This window comes from Thrips palmi, unplaced genomic scaffold (assembly GCF_012932325.1).
Source record: "Thrips palmi isolate BJ-2018 unplaced genomic scaffold, TpBJ-2018v1 HiC_scaffold_10, whole genome shotgun sequence".
In the NCBI taxonomy this organism is placed as follows: domain Eukaryota; kingdom Metazoa; phylum Arthropoda; class Insecta; order Thysanoptera; family Thripidae; genus Thrips; species Thrips palmi.
Window position 1 is genome coordinate 9,119,976 of NW_023144621.1, and position 26,649 is coordinate 9,146,624.

The 26,649-nt window shown below is 48.1% G+C and overlaps 3 protein-coding genes across 4 annotated transcripts; 1 reads left to right on the top strand and 2 right to left on the bottom strand.

Annotated features, from left to right (window-relative positions):
* Positions 1 to 529: 529 nt before the first annotated feature.
* On the top strand, positions 530 to 8,887 carry LOC117654457. 2 transcript variants are annotated; one of them, XM_034401097.1, is made up of 22 exons: positions 530 to 601; positions 763 to 951; positions 1,022 to 1,258; positions 1,367 to 1,523; positions 1,596 to 1,732; positions 1,828 to 2,016; positions 2,094 to 2,353; positions 2,480 to 2,623; positions 2,755 to 2,916; positions 3,079 to 3,387; positions 3,476 to 3,796; positions 3,886 to 4,246; positions 4,339 to 4,475; positions 4,560 to 4,869; positions 4,950 to 5,170; positions 5,256 to 5,816; positions 5,895 to 6,099; positions 6,181 to 7,160; positions 7,254 to 7,486; positions 7,567 to 7,818; positions 7,900 to 8,038; positions 8,136 to 8,887. In XM_034401097.1, exons 2-22 carry the CDS (start codon positions 786 to 788, stop codon positions 8,685 to 8,687), a joined length of 6,033 nt encoding a protein of 2,010 aa, XP_034256988.1. In that variant the 5' UTR covers positions 530 to 601; positions 763 to 785; the 3' UTR covers positions 8,688 to 8,887. The 2 variants fall into 2 exon arrangements, with proteins under 2 accessions (XP_034256988.1, XP_034256989.1); XM_034401098.1 differs by lacking the exon at positions 530 to 601 and adding an exon at positions 606 to 671.
* On the bottom strand, positions 8,842 to 10,583 carry LOC117654459 (NFU1 iron-sulfur cluster scaffold homolog, mitochondrial-like). The gene is made up of 7 exons (XM_034401102.1): positions 10,429 to 10,583; positions 9,909 to 10,092; positions 9,703 to 9,837; positions 9,492 to 9,609; positions 9,282 to 9,385; positions 9,087 to 9,203; positions 8,842 to 9,013 (listed from the first exon to the last, which is right to left on the bottom strand). Exons 1-7 carry the CDS (start codon positions 10,497 to 10,499, stop codon positions 8,897 to 8,899), a joined length of 846 nt encoding a protein of 281 aa, XP_034256993.1. The 5' UTR covers positions 10,500 to 10,583; the 3' UTR covers positions 8,842 to 8,896.
* A 2,821-nt stretch (positions 10,584 to 13,404) lies between these two features.
* LOC117654462 (GTP-binding protein Di-Ras2) lies at positions 13,405 to 25,010 on the bottom strand. Its single transcript, XM_034401106.1, has 4 exons — positions 24,555 to 25,010; positions 15,983 to 16,156; positions 15,505 to 15,690; positions 13,405 to 15,313 (listed from the first exon to the last, which is right to left on the bottom strand). The coding sequence occupies exons 2-4, from the start codon at positions 16,118 to 16,120 to the stop codon at positions 15,035 to 15,037; spliced, it is 603 nt and encodes a 200-aa protein (XP_034256997.1). The 5' UTR covers positions 16,121 to 16,156; positions 24,555 to 25,010; the 3' UTR covers positions 13,405 to 15,034.
* Positions 25,011 to 26,649: the final 1,639 nt, after the last annotated feature.

The window sequence follows — 26,649 nt, forward strand, 5'->3', positions numbered from 1 at the left end:
GCGTTTTCGCGTTTTGAGAAGTGACTGGAATTCATCCAACCTTTTACATTGTCGAAATTAAATTAAATAAAAATTTCCGACTCGCGTTGAGAGCTTTTGTGGCATACTCGTATCGGGAAAAGCAGAAAAAGGCTGTTTCGTTTGCCCACCAGCAGCGACGGGTGCGCGGAGTTAACATGGCGTCGACCTAGCAGACATCTTAGTCAACCTAACCTGCACTATCTTGACAAGTTCACTTATTTTGCTTAAGGTTCGGCGTAATCGACTAGTTTCCTTCTCCAATTATCGTGAACCGACACCGCAACCTGCCGCGATCCTTAGCCACTTGTTTAAAACCGGTAAAAATAATAAAATACAACAAACAGGCACCCCAGCTGGGTCCCAGCTTTGAAGGCTCGCGCGGAAATGCCCACCAGGAGTTTTTGTTCTTCCTCCAGCGGTGCACGGGCCCTATCGAGACAGTCGCTCGAGACTCGAGAGCTCGAAAGCCGTCGACTTCTCGACCTCTCCTCTCCTCCTCCCCCCCCCCCCCCAGGCCAGCAGCGGCCGGAACGCCACCCCCACAACACACGTTCAGCGGGTTCAGCGCGTGGTCTGAGAGGTTAGTGATGGCAGTATTTAATGGTATTTGTGTTATTGAGTTAACAGGACAACCATCACCACCGTATAGTGTATTTGTTCTTTCCTGGACACTTATTTTGGCTTGTTATTCCGTTCATCTTCTCATTTATTTTTGTCATCACTACATTCATCTTATTTCAGGTTGAATTTTGATAATCTTCATCATGGGGGTAAAGAAACTTAAACGGAAAGCATCTGAAGATGTACCAGATGTATCAGTGTCAAAGGAGACTGCCATCTCTTCTATATCAGAACCTCCAAAGAAGAAACACAAGGGGCTTTCCACTGAAGAATTCATTGCCGCTCTGAAAGGGTCCGATGGACCTGAAGGTAGGAATCAGGCACAATTTTTAAAAATAATTCCTAAGGAGACCAATAATTGCTCAATATTTTGTTAAAGCTGTACGTGAATGGCTGTACATGATTTCAAGTGAATGGGAGAAATCTCTTATGGACCGGACGTTGAACAGACTGAAACCTGAAAGGCAAGCTCAAAGAGAATACAACAAACTGCAATCGACAGAGAAGAATGACAGTGAAGAGAAAAGTGATGAAGTTGACAACTTGACTCCTACTGAAAAAGATGAAGAGAAGGATGAAGAAAAGGGTTTTGAGAAGGAGAAAAATGAAACAGAGGGTAAGATGAGGGATAATATGTGACACATGGCATCTTTCCAGCTCCATGTAAAAAACCAATTCCTCATATCTTTCAACTTTTGCTAACTCTTTGGTTTATTTAATATAGATTTGGTTACAAATGAGTGTGCTGAGCACATTGATTGTTTTCTTACCTCTGGAGGTTCTGTCAAAGACATCATTGGCACTTTGCCTTCGCCTGAATTTTTTGAAAAGGTTTCTCAAATTCAATACATTTTCCGTACCCTCTTCAAAGTTCTTGTCAGGTTTGTATTTTTGACCTTTTCGGTAGGCTTTCAAATCCAGCTTTTGATAACAATCTCTTATTTTTTATGTAGAATATCTGCCAGCCATCGTGACAAAGTGCCTGAAGCAGTTGAAGCCTGTCGAGAACTGCTGGATTCTTATTTACAAGTAATTAATAATATTTTAAAACGCCAACGTGAGCCGCATTTCTGTTTGGATCTTCTCACAGGTAGAAATTTTTCCTTATGTTATGAAAAATAGTTTGTTTTTTTTTGCTGTACTTGAAGAAGTATTTCTGGTATTAACAAAGAATGTTTTTTTTAGCTATGGTGGCACTAGATACAAAATTTGCCAAAGAAATATTACAGAAAGTAACTCTGGACGAAGAAGTTGTTGTAAATTTAACATCTTTACGAGCTCCACTGAGGTCTCGAGTTGCTTATCTCAAATTACTTGTTGCTCTTCTAATTGATGCTGACAGTAGCTTGCTGTTGGCTGTCTCACAAATGCCTTGTAAGTTGCACCACAGTAACTTCTATTACCTTTTGAGGCATCAGGTTGCAGTATTTTTGTATGTTTCTTATCTGCAGGGATACTTACCTGTGTCATGGAAGGCTTGTTATATGACCCATCTAACATTGTAGTGATGTACCTCATGACAATTAAGAAGGCTATTGTTGAGAAATCATCTGTTTTTAAAACATCAAAAGTTAACATTTTCAACCCGAACACAATAATTTCATTGCTGCATCTGTACAAGTGGAAAGGACCTCAAAACAGACCCAAGACAAAATCACTTGCCCCCTGGGCAATGAAAAATATTAAAGAAAAGCCTAAGATGGAGAATGAAGTGAGTACAGTTCTATGCTTTGATTTTCCCCCAGGGGGTGGGGGTTTCTGCGTGTGTTGGATTTTTACTGGAATGTGTTTTTCTCCTAATAAATAATTTTCTGAGGTTTAATAACTTTCTTTGTAGATTGACAGTGAAGAAGCTGGCCTTGTCTCCTCTGCAGTTCATGAACTTTTGCTTGTGCTTTTGACTTCCCACCGTTATGGAATAATCTTTGGAGGCACACAGCAAACTGACCGCAATAATCGATTGGTATCCAATGTTTTAAAGGTAAAACCTGTTGTTATTATCTGTGAGGTCGTCTGTAACTGTGCAAAGTTAAGATTTACCCTCTAAAATTGAATTTTTTTTCTACCATAAGTTTTAATTTTTACAAAGCATTTCTATTTTCATTTTGGCAGAGAGTTGGTCATCCGTGGGGAAATCCTAAAGTTGCGGATCTTATATCCAAGACTTTAGCAGCTTGTCCAGACTCATTGGATGATACTATGAATTCTATTCGTCCGTTCATTCAACCAAGATCATCACCTCAATGGTTCCTATGTGCTAAATTTCTCTGTCAGGTTTGTACTCTTTTCTTCCCCCTTCCTTCTCCACAAATTATTATTTTAAAAAAATTTACTGACTAAAAAAACGTTACTTTATTCATGATTCTACAGTTTTCTCCTCTGCTACCTTAAGCTGTTTCTTATAAACACCTATCATATTTCTTGTTTTTCACACAGGTCCTTGAGGACCAGCACCCAGAGGAGGTTTTGTTGCGTCAACTCCCAATGTCAGCAATGAAGTTATCTACTGCTGCCATTAACATGTGCATTCCTATTCCTGTTGTGCGTGCTTTGAATGCCCGTGAAGCAGAGGTATCTTGCAAGGAAAACATCGATGTTGCTAAATCATCATTACAACTCTTGTTGTCCATGCTCCGAAAGGCTACTGCCTTTTGTGATGTTGTTCGCAAGTGGAGCTCTGAAAAAATTTTACACTATGCTCAATCAGCAGCTTTCCTCAACCTTTTCACAAAATGTATACTTGAGGTGAGCATACCAACCTCATTTAGACAAATCTACTCTCTTTTTTCCCTTTTATTATTAATATGAATTATTTATCTTTAATTGTTTTCAGAATGTTCCCAGTCTTGATTCCCTTCAGAAGGCATGGCAGGTGTGGAGCAGTAAACTGTCTGAATCTGATAGTATGGAAATTGATGGTGAAGCAACTACTAGACCAGTAGATGTGTTGTCTCTCCTTTTGGAAGTCTTGGAAATGTATCAGAGACTTTGTCCAAAAATTTTGAATCCATTACATTCTGCCCAGTCTGATTTCAAGACATCTTTGACTAATGTTGTACTGCAGGATCACTCCTCAGAAGATATTGCGTTGCTTCGCAATCGCTTCTTTCAACTGCTTCTCTCTATCCAAGATGTAAACTTTGTTGTGGAAAATGTGGGTAATACTTGATTTAATCCAGCTTAAAGCGAAAAAAAATTCACCCAAATGATTGATTGAATTTAAATTGATATTATTAATTCCAGAATGAGCTGAGAAATGTTATTACAATTGTATTTCAAGATTTGATCAGCCCCAACCCCATTGTCGGTAGCATGGCTTCTCTTGTACTCCAGAGATTGATCAAAAGGTCTAGATCTTTGGAAGGTTCTTCTCATGAGGCCATTATATGGTTATCAAATTTTCAAGAAACTGCATCCGGAAAGAAAGAATGTTCAGAAGCAGTTAACATTCTTGTTGAGAGTATGATACGTGCCTGTGTTTCATGCCCCAAATATCTTGACATAATTGCTTGTGCTGAGGATGAAGCTGGAAAAATGATGTACAAGCATTGTCCATCTACATTAGCACTCTCAGACGGAAGAACACTGCAGGAGCTGTTTGATGGTAAATTATCATTAAAGTTGATCAATATGAATATGAACTGCAATTTTTCCAATTCTCTGTTTACTACTCTGACACTGCAATGGATTTTCCAGATCTTTCAGAAAACAAAGATGCATTGCCTTGCGATGACATGGCCCACTCTGCAAAGCTCAGCCCATGGCTTCCTGCCTTCCTAGAAGTTCTTAGGGAGAACATAAATGGAAAGAAATTGAAACGGCATCAAAAACAGGTGATTATTTTCAAATCGAGAACATTTTTAGACAGTGATTTTGAAACTAAGCCAACATTTTACAATTTATCAATGTTTTGCTAGGTTGTTCAAGACTTCTGTTGCAAGGTAGTTTTACGCTTGCTTTGTCGTTTTCCACACTCTGGAGCATTTCTGCATCTGGTTTTGCATACCTATCCTAATGTCATTCCTTCTAAATTGGCTAATTACCTGCAATCATGGCTTCCTGGCGGCAGTCCCCAACCAGTTGAGCTGAATGTTCTTGGGGAGAATAGTGCAGAAGTTAAATTGAGTACCTTTTTGTTCTGTGAAAACGATGATTCTTCTTTACAAGACACCATCAACAAAATGTTTATTAGTCTTGCTCTTCCTACAATGCATGACAACCCTAAAGGTGAGTCTTATATGTTTATTGTCACTTTCCTGGGAGGATGTCCACATATCTTTAAATAGCATAATATCTTTATTTTCCAGAAAATTTATCAGAGGCTGAAAGGTTGAAAGGCTCCTATGCTGTTATTCAAGTAGTTCATTTTATTTGTTTTCATTTAATGCAACTAACTCAATTAGAGAAATTGACTGAGGGTTGCGTACTTAGATCTCAAGAAATACTTCTATTCATACTTGACACCGCTACACATTTTGACCAGTTTGGAAAGAAAAGAAATGCAGGACTGTTCATTGACTGCTTCAAGGTTAGAAAATACTATATGCAAAGTATTAATGTAGTTAAATTTAGTAATTTAGTTCACTTAATACTGACAAGATACCTTTCTACAGGTCATTCTCTTTCATCCATTCCTATACCAACAATTTAACCCTCTTGTCAAGGGCAGGACTAAGTCCTCTGCATTATTGACAAATCTGATGATGAAAGTGTTAAAAAAAGCATCAACATGTTCTGAACTTGGGCCCAACATTTTGCCCTTCAAAAGGAAATTTTTAGAGGGACTCAAACTTACAACACATGAGAAAGACCCAAAGGAAAACATCACCAACATGGTGGATTCTTTCCAACTCACATTTCAAGATATATCTGATACTCTGGTCTTAATATCAGACCTTTCATGCTCAACTTTCATTGTTGGTACTAAAGAAAATCAAAAACTTTCTCAGTGGGTGCAATTAGCAGAGCACCTACTTACTCGAGCATCTGAACTTCGGACTAAAGGCAGCCCTAATGTCAGTGAAGTCATGATATTGCCACCCTCTGTAGTGCTGCAAATATCAAACTGGATTGTGTATTTTCTTCCAAATGAGAGCATTGATGTGACATCCCTACTTGAAGCTTTCATGCTCTATATAAAATCGTGTCCTCAACAGACATGTCATTTAAGTGACGTAAGCACTTTAGCAATTTCATGACAAATCATTTCATTCAAAGAAATAAGCCACTAATATGCTTTCTTTCCATTCCAGCAACTGTTCCCATGTATTCTGACCACATTCCGATGCAATGCTGCAGTTAATAACCTTCTTAGGTGGATGGCATCTTGCATGCCAGTAAAAGATTTGACAGCCTCATTAACAGCTACTGTCAATAGCTACAAGACAAAAGGCTTAGAGGACCACATGCATGTTATTTTGCCGCTTCTCAGAGCTGTTTTGAAGGACAATTTGGAAAGTATGTCTTATCTGTTTTCATATTTTATGTGTGTATTATGTTATTTAGACTGTTTGCCATGGATTTCTTGTCTTTTTTCAGGCATCAAAATGCCAGTCTGTGGTATTGTATATTCCCACCTTAGAAGAAGAATTGAGGACTATGCTGTTAAAGTGGATAGGCACCCAGTATGGTTGCCCATGAATACTGATGTTGTGGTTCTCTTGATGAAACGTCACATGAAACAAGCTGAACGAGAAAAAGTGTGCCTGGCTTTGAAAGAAAGAGCTCCGGCTTTGACCAAAGAGAGACTTTACTATTTGCAGCTCATTACAGAAGTTTTGCAAATACATCAGCCTCAACTGTTGCTATTACTTCTTGCTTGGCTTGGTGTTGCTTTGAAGAAATATGGAAGTGCTTCAGAACAAGCTGTCTTGGCTAAACCTCTGTGTGAGGCTATATCAAAATTTCTGCAGGAAGAAACTCAAGAAGATTTTAAATCTGTTGTAGAGAGCAAGGTTTGGCAAGAGACACTGAGAATAGTCCTGAAGTTTGCACTTGTTGCAAAGGATGAAGAACAGTCAGATTTGGCCTGTGTGCTGCTCCAAACTTTATCTACTGTTTTTCAGAAGATGTACTCTCCTCAAGAAGGCCATGAACATGTACCCATGGTTCATAGCATGATCATTCAGCATTCTGAATATATTAGACTTATGTTGAGCCACAATCCATGTAAATTTGACCTCATTCAGTTTCTCTATATTCTTCTTGAACGAAACCCAAAAATTATGGAAAGTTCCCATGCACCTGTTTTGCTTTCTGCATATAATGCATCTGTTAGCAAAACTGATAGAGCTTTGCTCAAAATCTTGATGATGTACGAACAGTGTGGAGTTGATCTCTCTCAGTACCGGCCTTTCTATTGGGGCCGTCAAGGTGCTGATTATTATGCCATATGGTCTCAGGCAAAGGTCAATAGGTCGCTGGATAAGCAGCTGAGACCTGATCAACTTCTTAACCATTTAAAAGAAAGTATGGTAAATGAAACCATTGCTAATTTTCCCCTTCATTCCACTTTTAAGGTATGTGCAGTGAATTCGTCTCTTCACATTTAATTTGCAAATGCTCCAAATTTTTACTTCTTATCAACCTTAAACTTGATTTGTGTTTTGCAGATTACAGATGCAGAGACAAAATTTGTTGGCACTGTGCAAGTCTATGACCCATCATTTTATCTTCCACTCTTCATATATCTTTTGTCTCCAGAGTCACTAGTAGTTTGTCATACGTTCATGACATCTGGAGGGCTAGGCATCACGCTTGCAGCATTGTCAAGTTACGATGATGATGTGAGAGCTGCAGCGTATACTGTTCTTGCTCGCTACCGCTCTCAACTGGAAATGGCAAGGTGTGTATATCGTGTATGTCTAGTGTTTTCATCTCAAGTAAAAAATTGTGTACCAAACTCTTTTCGTGTTGCCTTTACAGAGGAATTGGCAAGGAGATAGCTTTGCAGTTCTTGTCTGTCATGCATGAAGGAATTGTAGCTTTGGACGGTGAAAATACTCGGCTACCAAGCATTATTACCGTATTCCTTGCCAAGGCCACTTTGCATATTGCTGACCCTTTCAGCCCCTTGAATAAACCCTTAGTTAAATTTATTCTTGCTAAGCCAGTTTTAAATATGCGAACCATACCAGAGTTCTTGGAGCTAATGCATTCAAGCCATGTGGACCATTTGTGAGTATCTGTCTGGAATATTTTCCTTGGATCTTGGTATCATTGTGTCCTGACTTTGTTCTGTTTATTATTGATACACAGAGCTCACCGCCATTGGATCTTGGAGGTTGTGAAAGATGGTATCAAATCTGCTTCTGATGTTGACATATGCATGGAAATGTTCGTCTTCAAGATGTTGCTCTCCTTTTATTCAAGCTGTCTGTGTGACACCAAAAGCAAAGTAAGTTTTATTTTGTTATAATTGATTTTAATCTAGTAATGTTTTCCAAGAGGTTTTGTGTATTGGAATTTCTCTTTAATTTGCTTTTGCTTTTCAGCTTTTTATCCTGAGTTGCATCCAATCAGCCATAAGCGTTCAGTATGGCGCTTGTCGCCTTGTCAGAGATTACAGTCTTTCATCATGGTTACACCAATCTATTCTTAGTACAAAAGTAGAAGATTCAACCCTCATTGATACTATGGTAAGGCTAGTGTCAAAATTGTGGGAGTCGTTGTCACTACCATCTAAGGGCAACCCAGGAATCCCACACCCAGCAAATCCTGCTGGCACTGTGTTTCGCCTCCTGCTAGCATTGAAAGATAAGCTCAAAGCTTCTGTTTCTACTGAAACATTATGCCATTATGTTAGTTTACTGTCCAATGTGGTGCCACACCTTAGTGCAGAGAATTTCTCTGTTTTTACCAAGGACCTTCTATTGTCAACTTTAGAAACCATTTCCCCACTCTGCCCCAACAAGCGCCAATTCTTTGACTTGCTGGAGCTAGGATGTCATTTTACAGATATTGATGATACTAATATTGCTAATTCATCTCTTGATAATTGTTTGAGAACACTGACAATTCAATGGATCAAGCACAGAAAATCTTAAGAGAAACCTGTCCTTACTTTAATTATTTATCTGACTGTACATACTGAAATATTTAGTCCAAAAATCAATTGACAGTTCCATGAAACAGTTCCTCTGTGATGGTAATTTTTTTCCCCATTATAAGGCATGAAGATTATATAAACAAATCAAGAAAGAAGTTGTAACAAAGACCATTTATACATAATAAACGAAAAAGATGACATGATTGACTATTTAGTGGAATTCTCCTCATTCTCTTTGCCTTGTAGTTTTCTTTCCAGTTTTTGGAACTCATATTTAGTCATAATTTCCATGTCGTCATTTGTCACCTCTTCAACGGAAACTACCTGCAATTAATTGTTAGCGAATTAAAAATAGATGTAAACAACTGTTCATTGGAAAATTCACTTCAAAACTTACTTCTGGTATGTAAAACTGTAGCATGTTCTGAACACCGTTTTTAAGGGTAACAACAGAACTAGGGCAAGATGAACAAGAACCTTGCATTTTCAGGCTGACTATACCATCCTTGAAACCCTATTACAGAGAAAATTAAAGTGAGATGCACATCTTTTACAGATTGTAGCCATTCACACAAGGAGCTATAATACTTGCCATAAATAAGATGTCACCACCATCCTCTTGTACAGTGGGTCTGATTCGAGTATCAAGTAGTTCTTTTATCATTTGCACTGTTTCGTCATCATCTTCAGCTATTTCTGCAAAGTCAAAGATTCAATGAAATGAAGACTTCCTGTGGATTCAGCATTTAAAACAGAAAGTGAATCAATGCACATCAACACTTCTATTATTAAAATGTATTACCTGTGTCAGAGGGCTTCTGAGCTGACTCATTAATTACAGGCAGACCACTGGCAAAAAAGTCCATGATTGTCGCAAAGATTTCTGGTTTCAGAACCTTCCAATCAATATCTTCATCAACCTTGCAAAATTATATGCAGTTAAAATGGGATGCGTTTCCAACAAAATTTATTGAATTGATTTATATTCTGAAGAAATAAAATTTATGCTGTACCTTTGTGACTGTAATAAAATCTGGACCCAAAAAAACTCCTTTAACTCCTTCTATGCGGAAAAGTAATTTTCCTAAAGGTGAGCAGTACGCCTCTGTACCATTAGGAAAATCCATGGTTTTTCCTGGACCGAGCACCTGAAGGGGTAAATTGCCTAATGTCAGAGTTTTACAAAGAAATACAATAATATGTTTGATGTTTTAATTACCTCAATACCAGGTAAAAATTTTAAACTATTAGGATTTGGAGTATCTTGAGTTTGGATAAACATTGAGCGCCGAGCCTCAAGAATGCCATATCGTGGTTGCAGTAAATCGTAGGCTTGAGGTTTGATGCTAGGTTTTAACCCACGAGCAGCAACAATATGAAGGTCTCGTACATTCCATACATTCCTAAAAAATAGAAACAGGGAAGTTAATCAACGGCAGAAAATATAGACAAGAGGATGAATAGTTCAACATTCAGAAAGGCAATATGTTCCTCTGAAAGCTACAGATTACTTTGGATTCAAGTACATATAAAACTTAAAAGATAAGATAAGATTTCCAGAAAATATGTCCTCATTTTTATGCAAAAAGTGAGGAGCAGTGAAGACATTTGAGGTTAGAGAATTGATAGTAACTGCGTATACGGAAGATAAAACAAGACGTAACACTACTAGTGCCGATATTTTATCACAAATGAGTTAATATAGGTTCCATTCAAGAAGATAAGTCAGAGTGACATACTGTGAGTTGAGTTGAACACCAAAACATGGAAATAGATTTCGCAATCTGACGACATTCAGGCGAGAAGCCATCTTTCCTTCTACTAATAGCCATTGGTGCCAACTGCAGTGCAGAGTAGGGCAGTAGGGAACAAAACAAAATTAACGAATCAAACTGAGGAGACTTTCTTTCAACGTTGTTGATAGGGCCTAGTTAAGCTCTGTTTTCTCTATTTGATAATGGTGTGAGGTTTGCCAGGGTTTGCGCAGCCCCAAGCAGTGCAAGTGGCGGATCTACAGTCAGTCCAAGGGGGCGGGGGAGGACAAAGTAGCACCTTTTGCCTATTTACAGGTGCCAAGCGTTGCTTCTTGCCTATTTTTCAGGAGGCTACGTTAGGGTCAAAAGGGGAGGAGGTTCGTTAGTGATGATTTAGTGACGATTTGATCAAGATGTTATTACAGTGGCGTATTTTTTTTCCATTTGGGTTACAGTTCTTAAATAAGCGTAAGATGCTTATTATCTTCTTGAAGCGAGCTAAGGAAATTCTCTCATGCCTTTATTAGTTTGGGGAGGATTACGCACTCAGTTGCCAGTTGCGTATATGGACAATGGCTTGAAAGAGGGGGTGGTGGTGTTTTTGTGGAGGGGGAAGGGAGGGGGAGGAGGAAAAGTTGCCCACTAACAGGGGCAGAGTGAGCCCGTGGGGTGGGATATAAAACACGCCGCCCCGCCGCCCGACGTCTCAAGATAGTGCAAAGCTCAACTTTTGCGAAGTGAGGGCTGAAGAGCGCGCAGAAGAGTCACGAACATCGGGAATAAACTTATGTTTATTAGTCGTTAGGTGGGTACATCAGAAATCTTCGGTATTTGAGCGCTTCTTGAAATTTTTCGGAAGTATTTTTCCACACATGTCGTTTTGGCCCGGACCGTCAGTGCCAATCAAGTACTCTGCCAACATATTTACAATCTGACATCGGGTATTATTTACAAAGTAGGAGATAGCCTCAACGCTAAAAAACAACAAGCTTTGTGCCAAGTGAACAAAATTTATTATATTTTATACAATGATCTTGATTTCCAGTTCCCTTGTAATAAAGTGATATGTTATCCAACAACAACAACAATAACAATAACTGCCTAATCCTAATGGTACTGTAAATCGAGAAATTCTAAACTAATTTGTTGTTTTTCGAACACGTGAGCTCTTTACTCAAGAAGGCGTAAAAGATGGCACGAATAACAAATACGCTCAAAAAATTGCAGAAAGGTAAACGAAGAGAAAGATTTTAAGGCGAGTTCTCAACTCATTTTGCCGTGACCTCAGGGGCGCATTCCCACACATTGGCACGATTATTTTGTAGTCTGGTCTGAAGAGGGTCTCAAATGAAAGAAACGACGCACGAGCAAGACACCCAACACGGCGTCATTGCAAACACAGGGCCTTCTCTTGGGAGGCGCACGAATGGAAGAAAAACGAACAACATTGCCTCACCTTTGCAGGCCATAGACTTTAAGCAGTGAATCTACATATTATTGTCTGACCGTGCGGTGCGAGAGAGACGCACTGCAGATAAACGGGCGAGGGACAGCAGTCCAAAACATGCAAGTAGAAAGAAGGAAATTATAACATATATATAATGATACTAACGAATGGACGATAAATTCATTATAATTATTGTTAAACATTAGCTTTATAAAACGATAAAAAGGCTAAATTCGAAAGTAATGTATGTACATAAATTAAAGCTTTCTTCAGCGGCGTCGTTAAACAGGGCATTTCTTGCCTCGTTACACTAGGGTAGTTCACTTTAATCGAAATGGATTCTAGAAGAAGAATAACAGTACCGCTAGCTGCAGCCAAATCAGTGTGATGCAGTCGGGGCGGCACTGTCGTCCTTCCGTTTAAAATCCGATTCAGTCAACGTAAAATTCCCTCTTGAGAATGGATGTTTTATTTTAAAATGTATGAAAAATGGTAAATCCCTCTTATGCATTAAAAAAAACTGTTATTGATGTCTAAATATGGGTAGTAAATTTCGTACCAAACTCTATTACAACGAGGCGTCGTACAACGAGTCGTACGATCGTACAACTTTGGTCTACTCTACAAACTGAAGTGTGTACTCAGTACGCGTCTACAGATGCATACTTGTCAGTACACATCTACAGATGCACTCCGCTGGGTACACGTCTACAGATGCATACTCAGCTGAGAACACATCTACAGATGCATACTCAGCTGAGTACACATCTACAGATGCATACTCAGCTGAGTACACATCTACAGATGCATACCTAACTCATCCAAGTATGATGTGTAGATGTGTACTCATCTAAGTATGCATCTGTAGGTGTATACTTGCAAGTATGCGTCTACAGACGCATACTAAGTACACACTTCAGTATATAGAGTATGCGCAGGCACTTTCGTACAAAGATAGATCGAAATCGTACAGTTTTCCAGTGGAAAACCGCAGCGTAGGTGATCGGTGGATGGGTTCACGCGAAGGAGAATTGTACGTAAATGGTCGGGCTACAAGGATAGAATTTCCGTACCATTTTTCCGGAGAAATCTTCCCCGTCTTCACCGTTTCCGTCTGTTTACCCTCAACTTTTTTGGAATAATAAAGAATGCATTTTTTTACTCCGTCAAAAGCTTTGAACTTCCCTCGGAAGTTCAAATGGCACGCACTTATATTTCATCATAGATACTCTACAAACTGAAGTGTGTACTCCGTATGCATCTACAGATGCATACTTATAAGTACACACCTACAGATGCATACCTAGCTGAGTACACATCTACAGATGCATACCTGTGAAGTATGCATCTGTAGGTGCATACTTGGCAAGTATGCATTAGTAGGTGTGTACTTGTCACCATATAAATGCCCAGTATCAAGTACACATCTACAGATGCATACTGGGCTGAGTACACATCTACAGATGCATACCTGTCAAGTATGCATCTGTAGATGTATACTCAGCCAAGTATGCATCTGTAGATGTGTACTCAGTTAGGTATGCATCTGTAGGTGTGTACTTGTAAGTATGCATCTGTAGATGCATACTGAGTACACACTTCACTTTGTAGAGTACATGAGGACAAACATTGTATATGTACCACTTTTGAAAGGGCTGATGCCTGTGCGTGTTGTAGGGAAAAATATCGGGTCTCGCTCTGATTTCTGTGGTGTCTTAAATGAACATTGAGAGGGAAGAAACACACCGTTTCATTTTATCTTGGAAAGTTATTATTTTACCCGACGATTTCTGACGAAATCAAACTTGAGCATATTAGATACGAAAATGAACATTCTAGGTAATACAAATTGCGGTTTAAAATAATCAACACGAATAAATAAATAAATTAATTAATAAGATTAATAACCCCGGTCAAGGAACCGTCAACGTAAACGCGAGTGCCGCTAGGAAGGCATGCGCAGCCGGTCCTTGCAACAGCAGGACCGGCTGGAGTTCAAACGTAGAGCCGGGGCCCCATCGCGCGGAGCAGCCACGAGGCGCAGCGCTCTCAAAGAGAATGTATGGACAACGAGATCGGATTTCCGTTAGCCCCACAAGAGCTTCCCATACACTATAAACATATGGTGAAGAGAGAAGTTTGAAATTTTAGTGGCTACGAACACATTTTTATAAAAACAACAAAAACACTTCAGGAACAACAAGACCAGCTCGGACTGGTTTTCAAAAGACACCTGGCCTGGCTTGCGTTTTTTTTTCACACTTTTATGGTCTCCGGGTTTCTCACTTCCAGCGGCTATCAAATCATTTCTGGTTCGTTCGATTCGTTCCAATAATTTTCAACAAGGCCGCCGAAGAGTGGACAACGTCACCATTCCGTGGGGCGTTATGCTGCGCTATGCCAGCAGAAACAGCCTGGACTTTGAAACAGTCTCCCAGTATTTTCTTTCTTAATCGCCTTTTTCCGACGTTGTCTCACCCTTACTCGTCCCGGTTTTGAGTGTCAAGAACCCCCGCCGGCCAGACTCGTACTCGACAAACAGACAACAAAATACAACTTACAGTAATACAATGTATCAATGATTCCAGTACCTAATGTTTAAAAAAATTATATGCGTTACGTGCGTAAATCTTAATTCATAATTCATAATTAATGCGTATTAAAGATAAATATCTGTAGATGAGATTAATTTTTTAACATTCTAGATAAAGATGCAACAACCATACGATGAAAACGTCAGACGGCACTTGCAAGTGAGCGAAGGACGAGCGCGGCGAGAGCCTGGCGGTGTAGCCACACATTACGTAAAGCCTTCTGTCTCTGTCGCACTCATTGAAAGTCCATAGGGAGCGAAACGGACAGAGTTAAGAAATTGCGTTACGGAATGTGTGGACGATCCGTTCCCATTCGTATCCATACGCACCCTTTAGGCATTTCTACACGTCTTCATCATATCGTGGCCATTTACAATAATATAAAACGCAGTCTACATGTCTCTAGCAAAATTCATGCCTAGCATGTTTCGACATTATACTCCGGAAGCATACCTTATTTTGTGAGTAATAATAACGAATTTGGTGTTAATTTCGATGTGAAACAAAATTGACTCGGAATGCCTTTGAGTGCCCGCCTGCCTAGCGTTCTCTACATGAGCGAGCACTTCTCCCGGATCTTCTTGGTGCCTTTGAGCTGGGACTTCCCCTTCGAGTCGAACTGCAGGGAGATGTTCCGGTTCTTCTCCATGTTGAGAAGCTCCTGGAACAGCTCCTTGACGTTGTGGTTGGTCTTGGCTGAGGTCTCCATGAAGTTGCAGCCCCAGCCCTTGGACTCGGCCTCGCCTTCCGTCACGGCCACCTCCCGGTTCTCCGTCTCGTCGCACTTGTTGCCCACCAACATGACGGGGATGTTGGGCAGCTCGGCGCCCTGCCAACAATCACGTTCGCGTCACTTGGTGGAGAGGAACACACCCGACTTGTGTGCACACTGCAGAACCAGTGTCCGGCTTTCCCAGGCACACCCTGGATGGCCTTCATCATTTTCCGGTTTGCCTGGGAAACCAGGACCCTGCTTTCTCGCCGTGTACACAGATTGAACGAGTGTCGTCGCCAACGCACCTTCATCTCCTTGATGACCTCCCAGATGGGTCTCAGCTCCTCCAGCGACTGCTTGGAGGTGCACGAGTACACTAGGATGAAGGCGTGGCCCTTGGAGATGGACAGTCTCTGCATGGCGGGGAACTGGTGCGAGCCGGTCGTGTCCGTGATTTGCAGCGTGCAAATGTTCTTGTTACAGCTTATCACCTGCACACAATGAAACAGGTTAACATCCATACCTCGTTGCTGAGTTCGTTTTTCAGAATGTCTGAATCGAGCGCAGGCGGACAAAACTCTGGATGCTCTTTGAGCTCCAGAGTCGCTGAACAGAACTCGAACCGAACGTGTAACCCCGCGAATGAATTCCTCGTTCGGAGAGCTATCCATTGGTGGGGTCACATGTTCGATTCGAGTCCCATTTCGCGACTCTGGAGCTCAAAACACGTGTAGCGAGTTCTGGCAAATCCACTGTGAGGCGTTGCGGGCGTTGCGCACTGACCTGCCGGTAGGTGTCTTCGATGGTGGGTATGTAGGACTCCCGGAAGGTGCCCTTGACGAAGCGCAGGACGAGCGAGGACTTGCCCACGCCGCCCGCGCCGAACACCACGACCCGGTAGTCATTACTCTGCTCCGGCATGGCTGCGGATGCAGACCCTGTGGACTCTCACACCACCTGCAACGGAAAGAGGGGCGCGTCAGGGCCACGCTTTTGCAGTGTACACTGTGAAACTGAAGCGTGCCGGTAGTTCTACGCTTCAAGTCAACATTCCCCGTGCATTAAGATAGGATGAAAGGAGCGTATGTGCCCGGGCCACGAAAGGCACCGTGTTACGCCTTAGTTTTACCAGTGTACCCATTACTCAGATGTAATCCAAAGCAATGGGATCCTCCCCTCCCCCTCCTCCCAAGAAAAAGAGGTTGCTCTGTGTTTGAACGCAGCTGCAGCAGGAGCCACGGGTCTTTGCTGACGGACAAAGGTTTCGGCGACGCGGCTCGACGCAGCTCGTCTCTTTGCTTTTGTTTTCCGGCTGTCTGCCCCTCTGCACCCTGCATTCTGCAGCGCCCCGGGCTGATAACGTATCACGAGCGCAGCCCCGCAGCCTAGCCGCGGCCGCGGGGAGACGTCGGGTGCACATTGCCTGCTGCAGCCTTCATCCCCCTTCCCCCTTCCCCTCCTTACACTTTTCGCTCCGTGCGTCGTTTGGCGCGCAGGACTTCCCCCTTCACCCCGCCCCGCCCCGCCATGCACCCCCCGTGACTGCCTCACTGGGATAGGGATCGATAGGGCCGTGCTGGGAGGGAGGGGGAGGGGGCAGGGCTGGCTAGCGGGAACCACGGCCTCGCGGCTGCTCAAGTGCGACTGGGAGGGCGAGAGAGAGAGAGAGAGGGGGGGGGCGAGAGAAAGGGGGGGGGGCTGTGCAAGGGAACTATGGCAGCTGCTTTTCTAAGCGTTAAGGGGGTGGGGCTTGGAGATCACTGTCTGCACAAGAGTCTTGGGGATGAAAAGGAAGGGATGCTGGGGCGCATTCCGCAGCCGATGGGCCGATGGCTGGGCCGATGGCTGGGCCGATGGCTCGGCCGAGGCTTGCTATTGGATTGGGCCAGGTGGCGATATAGCGGCTTCGATGTGATGATGGTCTCGCCCCGGACTTTTCCCGCCTCGGGGCGCGCGCGAGATGGGAATCTCTTTCCATCACAGGAAAAAAAAGAAGGTATTTCATTCTGTCATCTGGAATTTTAACACGTGCTGTGTGTCGCGCGGTGTGTGTATACCGTACGCCGGGTGGCCCGTGGGAACACGCGATAAGCGGGGTGGGCTGCCGCATGGCTGCCGAGAGCGCCTTGCAGAGCCTCGCAGAGCTTTGCAGAGCAGGTCGGCTGCCTTGGCGGCTGCTGATGTGGAACTGTGGACGGGGCTGGCGGGCGGGCTGGCGTCTGCAGCGAGGTGATATGGCCGGCTTATGACTTACGGTTGCTCTTATTTGGGAAACGCTTTCACTGATACGTTGACGAGGGTACACCCATTGCCTCCTGACGCGCAGCGCTTGGCTGATAAGCAGCCTGGTGCGTCGGGGAGCCTGCGACAGGGTGCCTGCGTCAGGGTGCCTGCGTCAGGGTGCCTGCGTCAGGGTGCCTGCGTCAGGGAGCCTGCGTCAGGGAGCCTGCGTCAGGGTGCCTGCGTCAGGTTGCCCATGTCGCTTTCGTTGACTGTACGAAACAAGGAACCAGTCGACGCTGAACAACTGCTGTTGTAACGATCCACACAAATTTGCAGCTTTCTCTCCCAGTTCCACCCAATTTTGAGACACTTTGTGGCAGGCATCAGGCAAATCCCGGCAAGGGCAGAGTCGCTTCACGTCCCAGAATGATTCCCCCCCCCTTTCCAACGCCCCCGGGCCCTCACAAGCCGGAATTTGGTCTGCGGTAACTTCCTACACCCCGCGGCCCTACGCTCCCCTGCTCCCCTCCCGGCGAGCAACACAAAGACAGAGTCGGCAAACCCCCTCAAAGACCGGTGCACGGACTTACAGGCAGCCGCGGCTTGGCCGTGTGGCTTGGCTGGGTGGCTTGGCGTGGACGTGCCCCGGGGAGCGCCTGTGAACGGGAGCATAGGCCAGCCCGCAACACAGCGCTGTCGCCCGGCCGCAGCGTTGCCTACCTGCACGGCGTTCGGCCCGCCCGCCTGCTGCCCGCCTGCCTGCCTGCCCGCCTGCCTGCCTGCCGCCGCCTGCCTGCCCGCCTGCCTGCCTGCCCGCCTGCCTGCCCCCCGCCTGCCTGCCTGCCGCCTGCCTGCCCGCCCGCCTGCTGCCCGCCTGCCTGCCTGCCCGCCTGCCTGCCTGCCCGCCTGCCTGCCTGCCTGCCCGCCTGCCTGCCTGCCATGGAGATGCAGACTCTGCTTTTGGCAGGCGGGGCCGTCCAGGCAACGCAGCATCGCAGTGCCCGATGAGAAGTCCGAGCCCTGTCCGGAGACTCGATTCCGTGCGCCTCCACTGTCGGCTACAGGTCAGGACGAGGGTCGAGGGAAAAGCAAAAGGGGGAGGGATGCACTGCGAGAAAAAAAAGAAGGTTGTGGCTGTTTATTTCGAAGTGACTGTCCACTGTACCCTGAAAGAAGGATTCAGCCGTACCCAGAATACAGGATACAGTAGTCACAACAGGCACAGTAGGCACGACCATCTCTTTTTCTCGCAGTGCAGGGTCCAGTCTCATTTCACCGCGACTGCCATTAAACAAAGCGCCCCTTCCCCCTCCTCCTTCCGGTGCACCGCCGCAGCCCGGAATACCCGACGGCGGCGCTTCCCCAGTCCCGCCATTGCTCCGGCCAGACTGGCCGAGCGTGACAAGGATGGAGAGATGACCCCCAACACTGTGCGAAAAAACACAATGAATTCTGGTTATTTTTTGCCATGATCTACTGTAGATCAGAATACAGGAATTACTGTACCTGGCTACAGGATATACTGTGCCTTGTACAGCATTTTCCGCACTCCAACTCCGTTGCACAGTAAATCCAGTAAAAGTACAGTAGATTCTGTAAAAAAAAAGTACAATAAATCCTGTAATCTGAACTACAGTGTCAGCTGTACTAATCAATACAGGATTTACTGTAGTTTTTTCGCACAGTGAACCCTGTCCTGATCGCAGCGTGCGGCACCTGCTGCCAGCGACACTGCAAAAAATTGTAATAAAAATTCTACATTTTGCCACGGAAAATGGACGGAAAATGGGGCCCGAAATAGGGATCTCGCGTAAACTGGTGCGGGAAACTTGTACGGAACCTCCGCAGTTGGCAAGCTAGGTGCGCGGACGGTCCAGGTAAAGTTGACCAGACACGTTTCGCACTTTTTCTGTCCTTTTTTCTACCAGTGGCCTTGCCAGCTGGCTCTGCTGCGTCCTGGTGCTTCTGGCCTGCCAGCGCCAGCCAGAGCCAGCCAGCGCGCCAGCCAGCGCCAGACAGGCCAGCCAGCGCGCCAGCCAGCGCGCCAGCCAGCCAGCCAGCGCCAGCCAGAGCCAGCCAGCGCCAGCCAGGCTGCTGGGCCAAGGACACTGCGGGGAGGGGCCGGGGCGTGGACAGGACTTCCTGGCGGGTTGCCTATGTCGCGGAGAAAGCGGGGTGGAGCGACACTGCGCTGGAATTCGCGGCAGCAGCAGGTCCTTTCCCTTTCCAGCCGCCGGCTAGCTTCGTATTTTATTTTCAAAGACTTTTTTTAGTGTGTTTCTTCGTTGACTTAACGCGCTACTGCTTCCGGTTTGCACAAGCAAAAACGCACAGAAAAGCGCACCGCAAAAATACGTTTCACTCGTGTAGTTACAAATCCTCTGTCTTCCCAGGCAGAGCTGCGACGCGCATCCACAGTAAAGACAGTTCCGCTGCTTTGGTGGTCGCTCTAATCTCACCAAAAGGGGTGCAATTTGAGCCCCGGTGAAGTCCTACAGCACACCCTGGATAGCGAGGGATTCAAACCCAAGGCAGCTCGTCAAACACCAAAAGAAAGAGGTTTTTTTGCGGTGTGCTGCCATCAAAGAAGACGCCTTTGGGATGCCAGTGTCTTGGATAGATATCACTCTTTTCTTTTTCCAGTTTTTCGCAGCAGTGGATGTGGCAGCGTTGGCGGAAGCAAAGGAAAAACCCTCAGCAAGCACGGTGGGAGCAAGGAAGGGGGAGTCGTCTCGGTGGCCGAGATTGAGTGGGGGCTTTGGTTAAAAACAAAACGGGGCGGGGCAGGTCGGGGCGGGGCCCGGCGGGGTGGATCAACGGAACGTCGACCCCCGGACGGCTCAGCATCGATTCCGGGGCACGCAGTGGGCGGCATCTTACCAATCTTGCCTGCCAGCAAGTCGTATCTGATTGTGCTGATTAATCCACGCGTCAGACACCCCAGGGCATTAGAAAGTGAGATAGATTTTACGTCGGCCCAAATTTCAACTTAACTCGCGTCTTGTCAACGACAAAACGACCTCGCCATGACATTTTCTTCAAGTCATGAATCTGGACTGAAAACCCTGTCAGAGCGGCTAAAACATGGATGAAGACTGGATGACGTAAGGAACGTGGCCCCATATGCAGACGATCGTGACACACATACTCGATTGCTTGCATGCGACGGCCGATCATTTATTTACAGTGAACCTGATAAAGAAGCTATTATGATCCGTTCGATCCCTAGACAGGTCTAGCATTGGAACTACTTTAGGCGCTGAATGTATGACGAAGTGAGAATCTTTTATAATCACAAGTAGTTTCGTCTCGTCGAGCGCACGCTATTGCAGTGCGACGAGGAAGAGCGCGAACCACATTTTCACCCCCACCGCGGCACGAAGACGTAAAATTTTGATGCTGTTTTCTTCCGTCCACGCCGCTAACTCGATATGAAATGGGAATCGTATGGTCTACTGTACAAAATGAACAGTGAGCATGCCATGCTCAGCATGGCTCACTCCACCTGGAGTGTGGCTGCATGTCGCATACTCTTCAATGAGCTGTGTGATTGGATCTCTCCGGCCATCACTCGCGCGCGGTTCGCCACACCGAAGGGCCCTCCGTCCTTTCCGCATTTTTTTTTTTTGTTTTGTCGGACTCGATTCCGTTCTAAAAATGCCACGCCGACTCAATCGTCTGATTCGAGCCGAAACTGGAGAGCGACAAAGGGGCGGAGCGCGACGCGGACCACCGGGGGAAGGGGGTGTGGGTGAGACAGGTACAGCAGTCTGTCGCAAAAAGAGAGAGAGAAAGAGAGAGAAAGAGAGAGAGAGAGGGGGGGGGGCGTGTGGCAGGTCGCTCTGCAGCATGCGGTTCTCATCCACAATCTAATCACGCGCCTAACAAGTTTGCGGCAAAATATCCAGAGTAGGCCTAACGGCTCCGGAACCGGAACGGCGGCTCGGACCGAACCGGAAGCGGCCGGGCGGGCCAATGATTGGAGGCGGCCAGGGTTTTCGATCCGCGCCGCAGGTGTGATTCACGGTCCACCCTCTCTTTTCTGGACTTCTTTGAGACAGGACTCAAAAACGTTTCTCGCGTTGGTGGGAACTCAGTGTTTTTGTAGTACACACTAAATGTTTTATGTACTTTATTGTCCATTGCTATGGCCGTTTTTGTGCATACAGAACTTATGTACAAATTCAGGGGTCTCAGAGTGAGCATGGCTTGCGGGCCGCATAGAGAGAGAGAGAAAGGCAAAGAAGAGAGATAGGAGATGAAATGAGTGAGGCGGCGAAGGTGTGACACGCCGGACTCGACCCAGCCGCACGGCAGCGGCGACGGCGGCGACCCAGCGCTACGCTGCCTCGGCCGCACGGGCTGACTGTCTGTCCTTGTTCCTCCCATATGGCCTTGTGAGTGCGAGAGAGATGCCGGCCAGCCACGGCGAGCCGGCCGGTTGACACGTTTGACAGCTGGGCGACGAGGCAGCGCGCCGCCGCCCAGCCAGCCTGGACCTGTGCGGCCCGAGTCTGGCCCGCCTATCTCAGGGGTCTCAGACGGGCGGCCCGCGGGCCGCTCCGGCCCGGAGCTCGGGTGCCACACGGCCCGCAGCGGGCCGCAATGGGAAAGATAGGCGGCCAGACTCGGGCCGCACAGGTCCAGGCTGGCTGGGCGGCGGCGCGCTGCCTCGTCGCCCAGCTGTCAAACGTGTCAACCGGCCGGCTCGCCGTGGCTGGCCGGCATCTTCTCGCACTCACAAGGCCATATGGGAGGAACAAGGACAGACAGTCAGCCCGTGCGGCCGAGGCAGCGAGCGCTGGGTCGCCGTCGCCGCCGTCGCCGCTGCCGTGCGGCTGGGTCGAGTCCGGCGTGTACACCTTCGCCGCCTCACATGCGTTTCATCTCACTATCTCAATCTCTGCGCCTAAGTTTCGGCAATTCGTCCTATGCGGCTCCGCCAACGCGGCTGCTCACCGGACGCCCGGCCATATGGAGGCCGTTATCCCAGGTTGATCACGGCCACCGCTTTTCGGGCTTCTGGGCACTCAAACGTTTCTCCTGGGCCAGGTTTGTAGCTAGTTAGTACTGTCCTGCGGGCCGTTTCCGTGCTAGAGAACCTGTACAAATTTGTACATAAATTAGGAACAATATTTCCATATTGTGCTTAAGCATGTAAATTTAGTGTGTAAATTTAGCATTTAGTGTGTAGAATGCACCCAATTCTTATTTGTTTTTTAACTCTGCAGTGCTACATTTTTAAACTACCCTGCTTTAAACCGTTATATATTTACCAACGCTGCATTTAGACTTTTGAATTGAAAGGAGGAAGGAAATTAACTCATTTCTCTTGTCAAAATGATATCGAGTAGACGATAAGTGATCTGAAAGTGGCCAGTGCCTCTCTGAGTCCTGGGTGCGTTTGTTTGTGAGTGTGGATCCGAAAGGGGTCCGCTTGTTTCGCCACATCCTGCGACCGCCCGACCTACCGGCCGGCTGTTGTCCGCGTGTTCGAAGTGATACGAACGGGCCAAGTAGGCCGTCACAGACTAACTAACTAACTAGCTGACTAATTACCTGCGCCCTGATGGGAGCTCGGCAATAATTCGTGCCAGAGCCTCGCTGCCTCGCCTCGCTGTGCCTCACCCGCCACCCCGTTCCAACCAGGAGGGTGTATCCAACAGGTTCTCAAAGACACCACGGAACTAGTAACACGCTTCGGGCTTCGGCGGACGCTCAGCTGCAATATCGTAGCGCGTCCTGCCTCAGCAGTTCTCAACTTCCTTGCATTAGCTAGTTGTACGGTACACGTACTAGAACGGGTGCTTGGTATTTTCGTATGGGTGCGCACTACTAGCCAACGGACAACGTCAAGCGATAGTGTTGCACGCCTTGTCTCTGAGGAATTTTTCAGATACATGTACCTGCTAAAGATGGACAGCTTACAATTTCCTTTACAAAACAAAGAACAGCACCAAAGTTTTGGTTGTACTTAAAAGAAGTGAGCTAACCAGGGAGTCAAGACAATGCCTCATTTTTTAAAAAAAACTTTCACAAAATGCGGAGAGGCTCTTGAGGCGCATAACCATACGAGGCATGTGATGTGAAGTATGAATGCGGCTTTATATTCACAGCCATAAAGTCCGTGACTCGACTTCAGTTAATACTGGACGACTCAAGCGCCCACGGCGACGTCCTCATTTTTATTCCAGGCCTGCCTGCATCGGTGCAGCATGCCTTGGCGTAGAACTCGCTTTTATTTTTTAAGTTTTTATGCGGCCCGAGTTTCTGGGGTCTTCAATAGGCATGCTTGCCATCCTCTCCAAGTTGGGGAGTTGGTGGGCGGGGAGGCGGAACCAGGAAATACCAGGAACCAGAGCCAGGCAGGTCATGAGGTCATGCACCTCCACCTCCATCCCGAGACGAGGGTGCGGGCAAGAAGAATTAATTCTTAACCGAACCCGAAGCAGTGCCACGGCCGTGCATGTTGCAGGGAGCGTAAAGCAGTGCTTGGATTTCGGGGCAACTGGACTGGTCACGAATTCACGAGGAAAATCATCGGCAACGAGGAGCTACTCCCGAGCACATTGATCCTATATCTGAATGATGACGGTCCTTGTCGTTCAGACATAAGATTTTAAGCCAGTTGGGCACCGCTTTGCTTGCTTGGGATCTTGTTTGTGGCTTCCCCCATGAGCACACACTCGTTTTGTGCAAGGAGGACTGCAGTTGTATGGGTGCCAAACGTTTGCCTACATGTAAACACATGCACTTGCAAGATATGCAGCACCCAAAGCGCTAGCTCCGACACCGAAAAGTTCAACATGCTGTCCTCGTCGTCCGCCAGACGTTTGCGCGGGTCCACTGTTGCGCGGTGCCTCCACTGAAAGGCGGGATGCAGGCCAGCGAGACGCGATGGCGGCGCCGGCGGCGCTTCAGGCAGGGACGCCGCCCATCACTCCGTCGCGCCGCGTCGCGCTGTCTCCCTCGCACCCCCACGCAACGGCCCATGAGTGCGAGGGAGACAGCACGACGGAAGCGCCGTCCGGAATGAGCCTGCAGCGAGGGGCCTGCTGCTGCCCTGCTGCTGCCCTGCTGGCTGGGGCTCTCCGCTCGGATTCGGCCATTCGGGATGGCGACTGGGACTCACCGTGGTCGGTGGCCGGGGCATGCAGCCGTCGGGGTGCGGTGCGTCGCGGTGCGTCCCGGTGCGTCAGGGCCCGTCAGGGTGCGGGGCGCCTGTCAGGCCTGTCCGCGTCAAGACTCCCGGGGACTACGACAACATCTGCAGCGTGTCGACCGCGTTGCCCAGCGGGGCGTGGCGGCGTGTGGCGGCGGTGGTGCGGTGGAACGGTGCAGCCTGGGGCGCTGCGGCGGCGGTTGCAGGCGGTGGGTCCTAACGGCACTGTCAGGTCACTCGTCACAAGCGTGGCCGTCACTTCGCTGCGCGGCCCGTACCCGTCGCGTACCCACACTGCTCGGCCTGCTGGCGGCCTAGCGGCGGCGCGGCGATCCCTAGGCAGACCGTCGATATGCTGTGCTCGACGTCGCAAGGCTCGCAGGGCTAGAGCTCGCCGGACGGCGCGCCACCAGCATCGTGCCGCAGCCCCAGCGCCACTGAGCCCCCGCAACCCCACCGCGGCTCCGAGCCGTGACGAGCCGAGCGCCCCGCCCCGCCCTCGCCCCGCCACCGCCCCGTGCCGCGTGACGTCACCGCTTGGCGCGGCATGAACGGGCGTAGGGCGAAGGGGTGGCGCCCGGCGGTGCGAGTGAGAGGGCGCATGTGGGTGGCGCGCGCGTGCGAGCGAGACAGACAGAGGGACGCACCGTCTCCGCGGACAAGGCGGTGGCGGCCAGTGGCGGCGCTGCCAACAGTGGCCCGCCAAAAAGCCCTCGTGCCCGGCGAGAGGCCAACAGGGCTGCAGTGCAGGGTGCGCAGGGTGCTGCCATGGCGCTGCAGGCTGCGGCCCCCCCCTGTGGAGCCGCCCCGTGCACCGCGTGGGCGATGCATCCATTCATGGTCCGCGCAGCGCTGCGCAGCGCACGGCCACACGGCCACACGGCCACGCACGACTGAGCCACCGCGCCGCCCACGGCCGTGCGCGTTGGACCTCCCCCGGCCCCTTTATCACGGCGAACAAATCATTTTTCAATAATAACACACCAGGAGAACAACTCGCTGCCCTGTCTCTTTGATTCAGTGACCGAGGAAAGAGAAAAGCTCGCCATCCGCACGCCCACACGCCCACACGGCCGTCAGCAGAGTGCTCTTAGACTCAACGTGTCACGCTGCGCGCTGCGAGCGCTGCGAGGTGCGGAGGATGAAAAACGACAATCCTTCCGGGGGGTGGGTTGGTGGCGGGCGGGCCGGGGGCGGGTCGGGGGCGGGCCGGGGGAGGAACGCCGCTCACCGGTCCGTTTCATTTCGCTGGGCAGACGCTTCGGCACGGCGGGGAAGCTGAGCGGTCCCAGGGGTGGGGGGTGGACGGGAATGGAGCGGCAAAGACTTTCTATGGAGTCTGCGTGTCATGGTGGGAGGCGAGGCGAGGCGCCCACACGGGCCTGACAGCGAACCGGGTCACCGCCCACCGTGCGTGCAGCCTTTGCAGCCGCCTAGTGGCAGCCCATCCTAGATTCCTGGAACAGTTCTAGGAGTTGTGTGGGACTCTACCCACACGAGGTGAACACAGCACACAGCCTGCCACGCCGCCCAAAGCCACGCCGCCGCGGCGCGCATGCCCGCAATGCCCGCGCCGGGACTTTATTTGTAACGCATTAGCGGGGCGCGGGGCGGAAGGCTGCGTGGCCCTTCCCCGCGAGGGTGCGGCAAGGACGTGCAGGGCCGGGCAGGGCCGGGCAGGGCTCTTCCGCTCTGGTAAGCTCGCAGCCGGAGCCGGACGCCCACGACGGTAGGGGAGAGAGCTGTGTTAGTGTGTGTGAGTGGCGCGCGGATTACAGGTCATTTTCTCCGCCGCGCACCCGCGCCCTTTCTGTGTCGGGGATTTAAAATACACCCGCGCGGCGTGCCGGTGGAGCGGGTGGAGCGGGAGGAGCGGGTGGAGCGTGAGGGCGCGCGGGCGGAGCGAGCCGGTAGTGGCGCGACCGGCGCCGCACCGGTGGCCGCGCCGCGGGGTTGGCAGCGCTGCGGTGTGACGTCACGGCGGTGCCATGGTGACAGTGACCACGTACCCACCCCACCCTGCGGCCTGGGGCCTGGCGGGGCTGGCTGGGGCTCGCTGGGGCCT

Bases quoted from the DNA above. Each gene is read 5' to 3' on its own strand.
- LOC117654462 (XM_034401106.1), bottom strand. From the start codon at position 16,120: ATGCCGGAGCAGAGTAATGACTACCGGGTCGTGGTGTTCGGCGCGGGC. The intron at 15,691-15,982 runs GTCAGTGCGCAA...CATTGTGTGCAG, and splicing joins TCGAAGACACCTACCGGCAG to GTGATAAGCTGTAACAAGAA. The intron at 15,314-15,504 runs GTGCGTTGGCGA...GATTGTTGGCAG, and splicing joins AGGTCATCAAGGAGATGAAG to GGCGCCGAGCTGCCCAACAT.
- LOC117654459 (XM_034401102.1), bottom strand. From the start codon at position 10,499: ATGGCTTCTCGCCTGAATGTCGTCAGATTGCGAAATCTATTTCCATGT. The intron at 9,838-9,908 runs GTAATTAAAACA...TTACCCCTTCAG, and splicing joins AATTTTTACCTGGTATTGAG to GTGCTCGGTCCAGGAAAAAC. The intron at 9,610-9,702 runs GTACAGCATAAA...TAATTTTGCAAG, and splicing joins ATTTTATTACAGTCACAAAG to GTTGATGAAGATATTGATTG.
- LOC117654457 (XM_034401097.1), top strand. From the start codon at position 786: ATGGGGGTAAAGAAACTTAAACGGAAAGCATCTGAAGATGTACCAGAT. The intron at 2,917-3,078 runs GTTTGTACTCTT...TTTTTCACACAG, and splicing joins GTGCTAAATTTCTCTGTCAG to GTCCTTGAGGACCAGCACCC. The intron at 3,797-3,885 runs GTGGGTAATACT...TATTAATTCCAG, and splicing joins TAAACTTTGTTGTGGAAAAT to AATGAGCTGAGAAATGTTAT.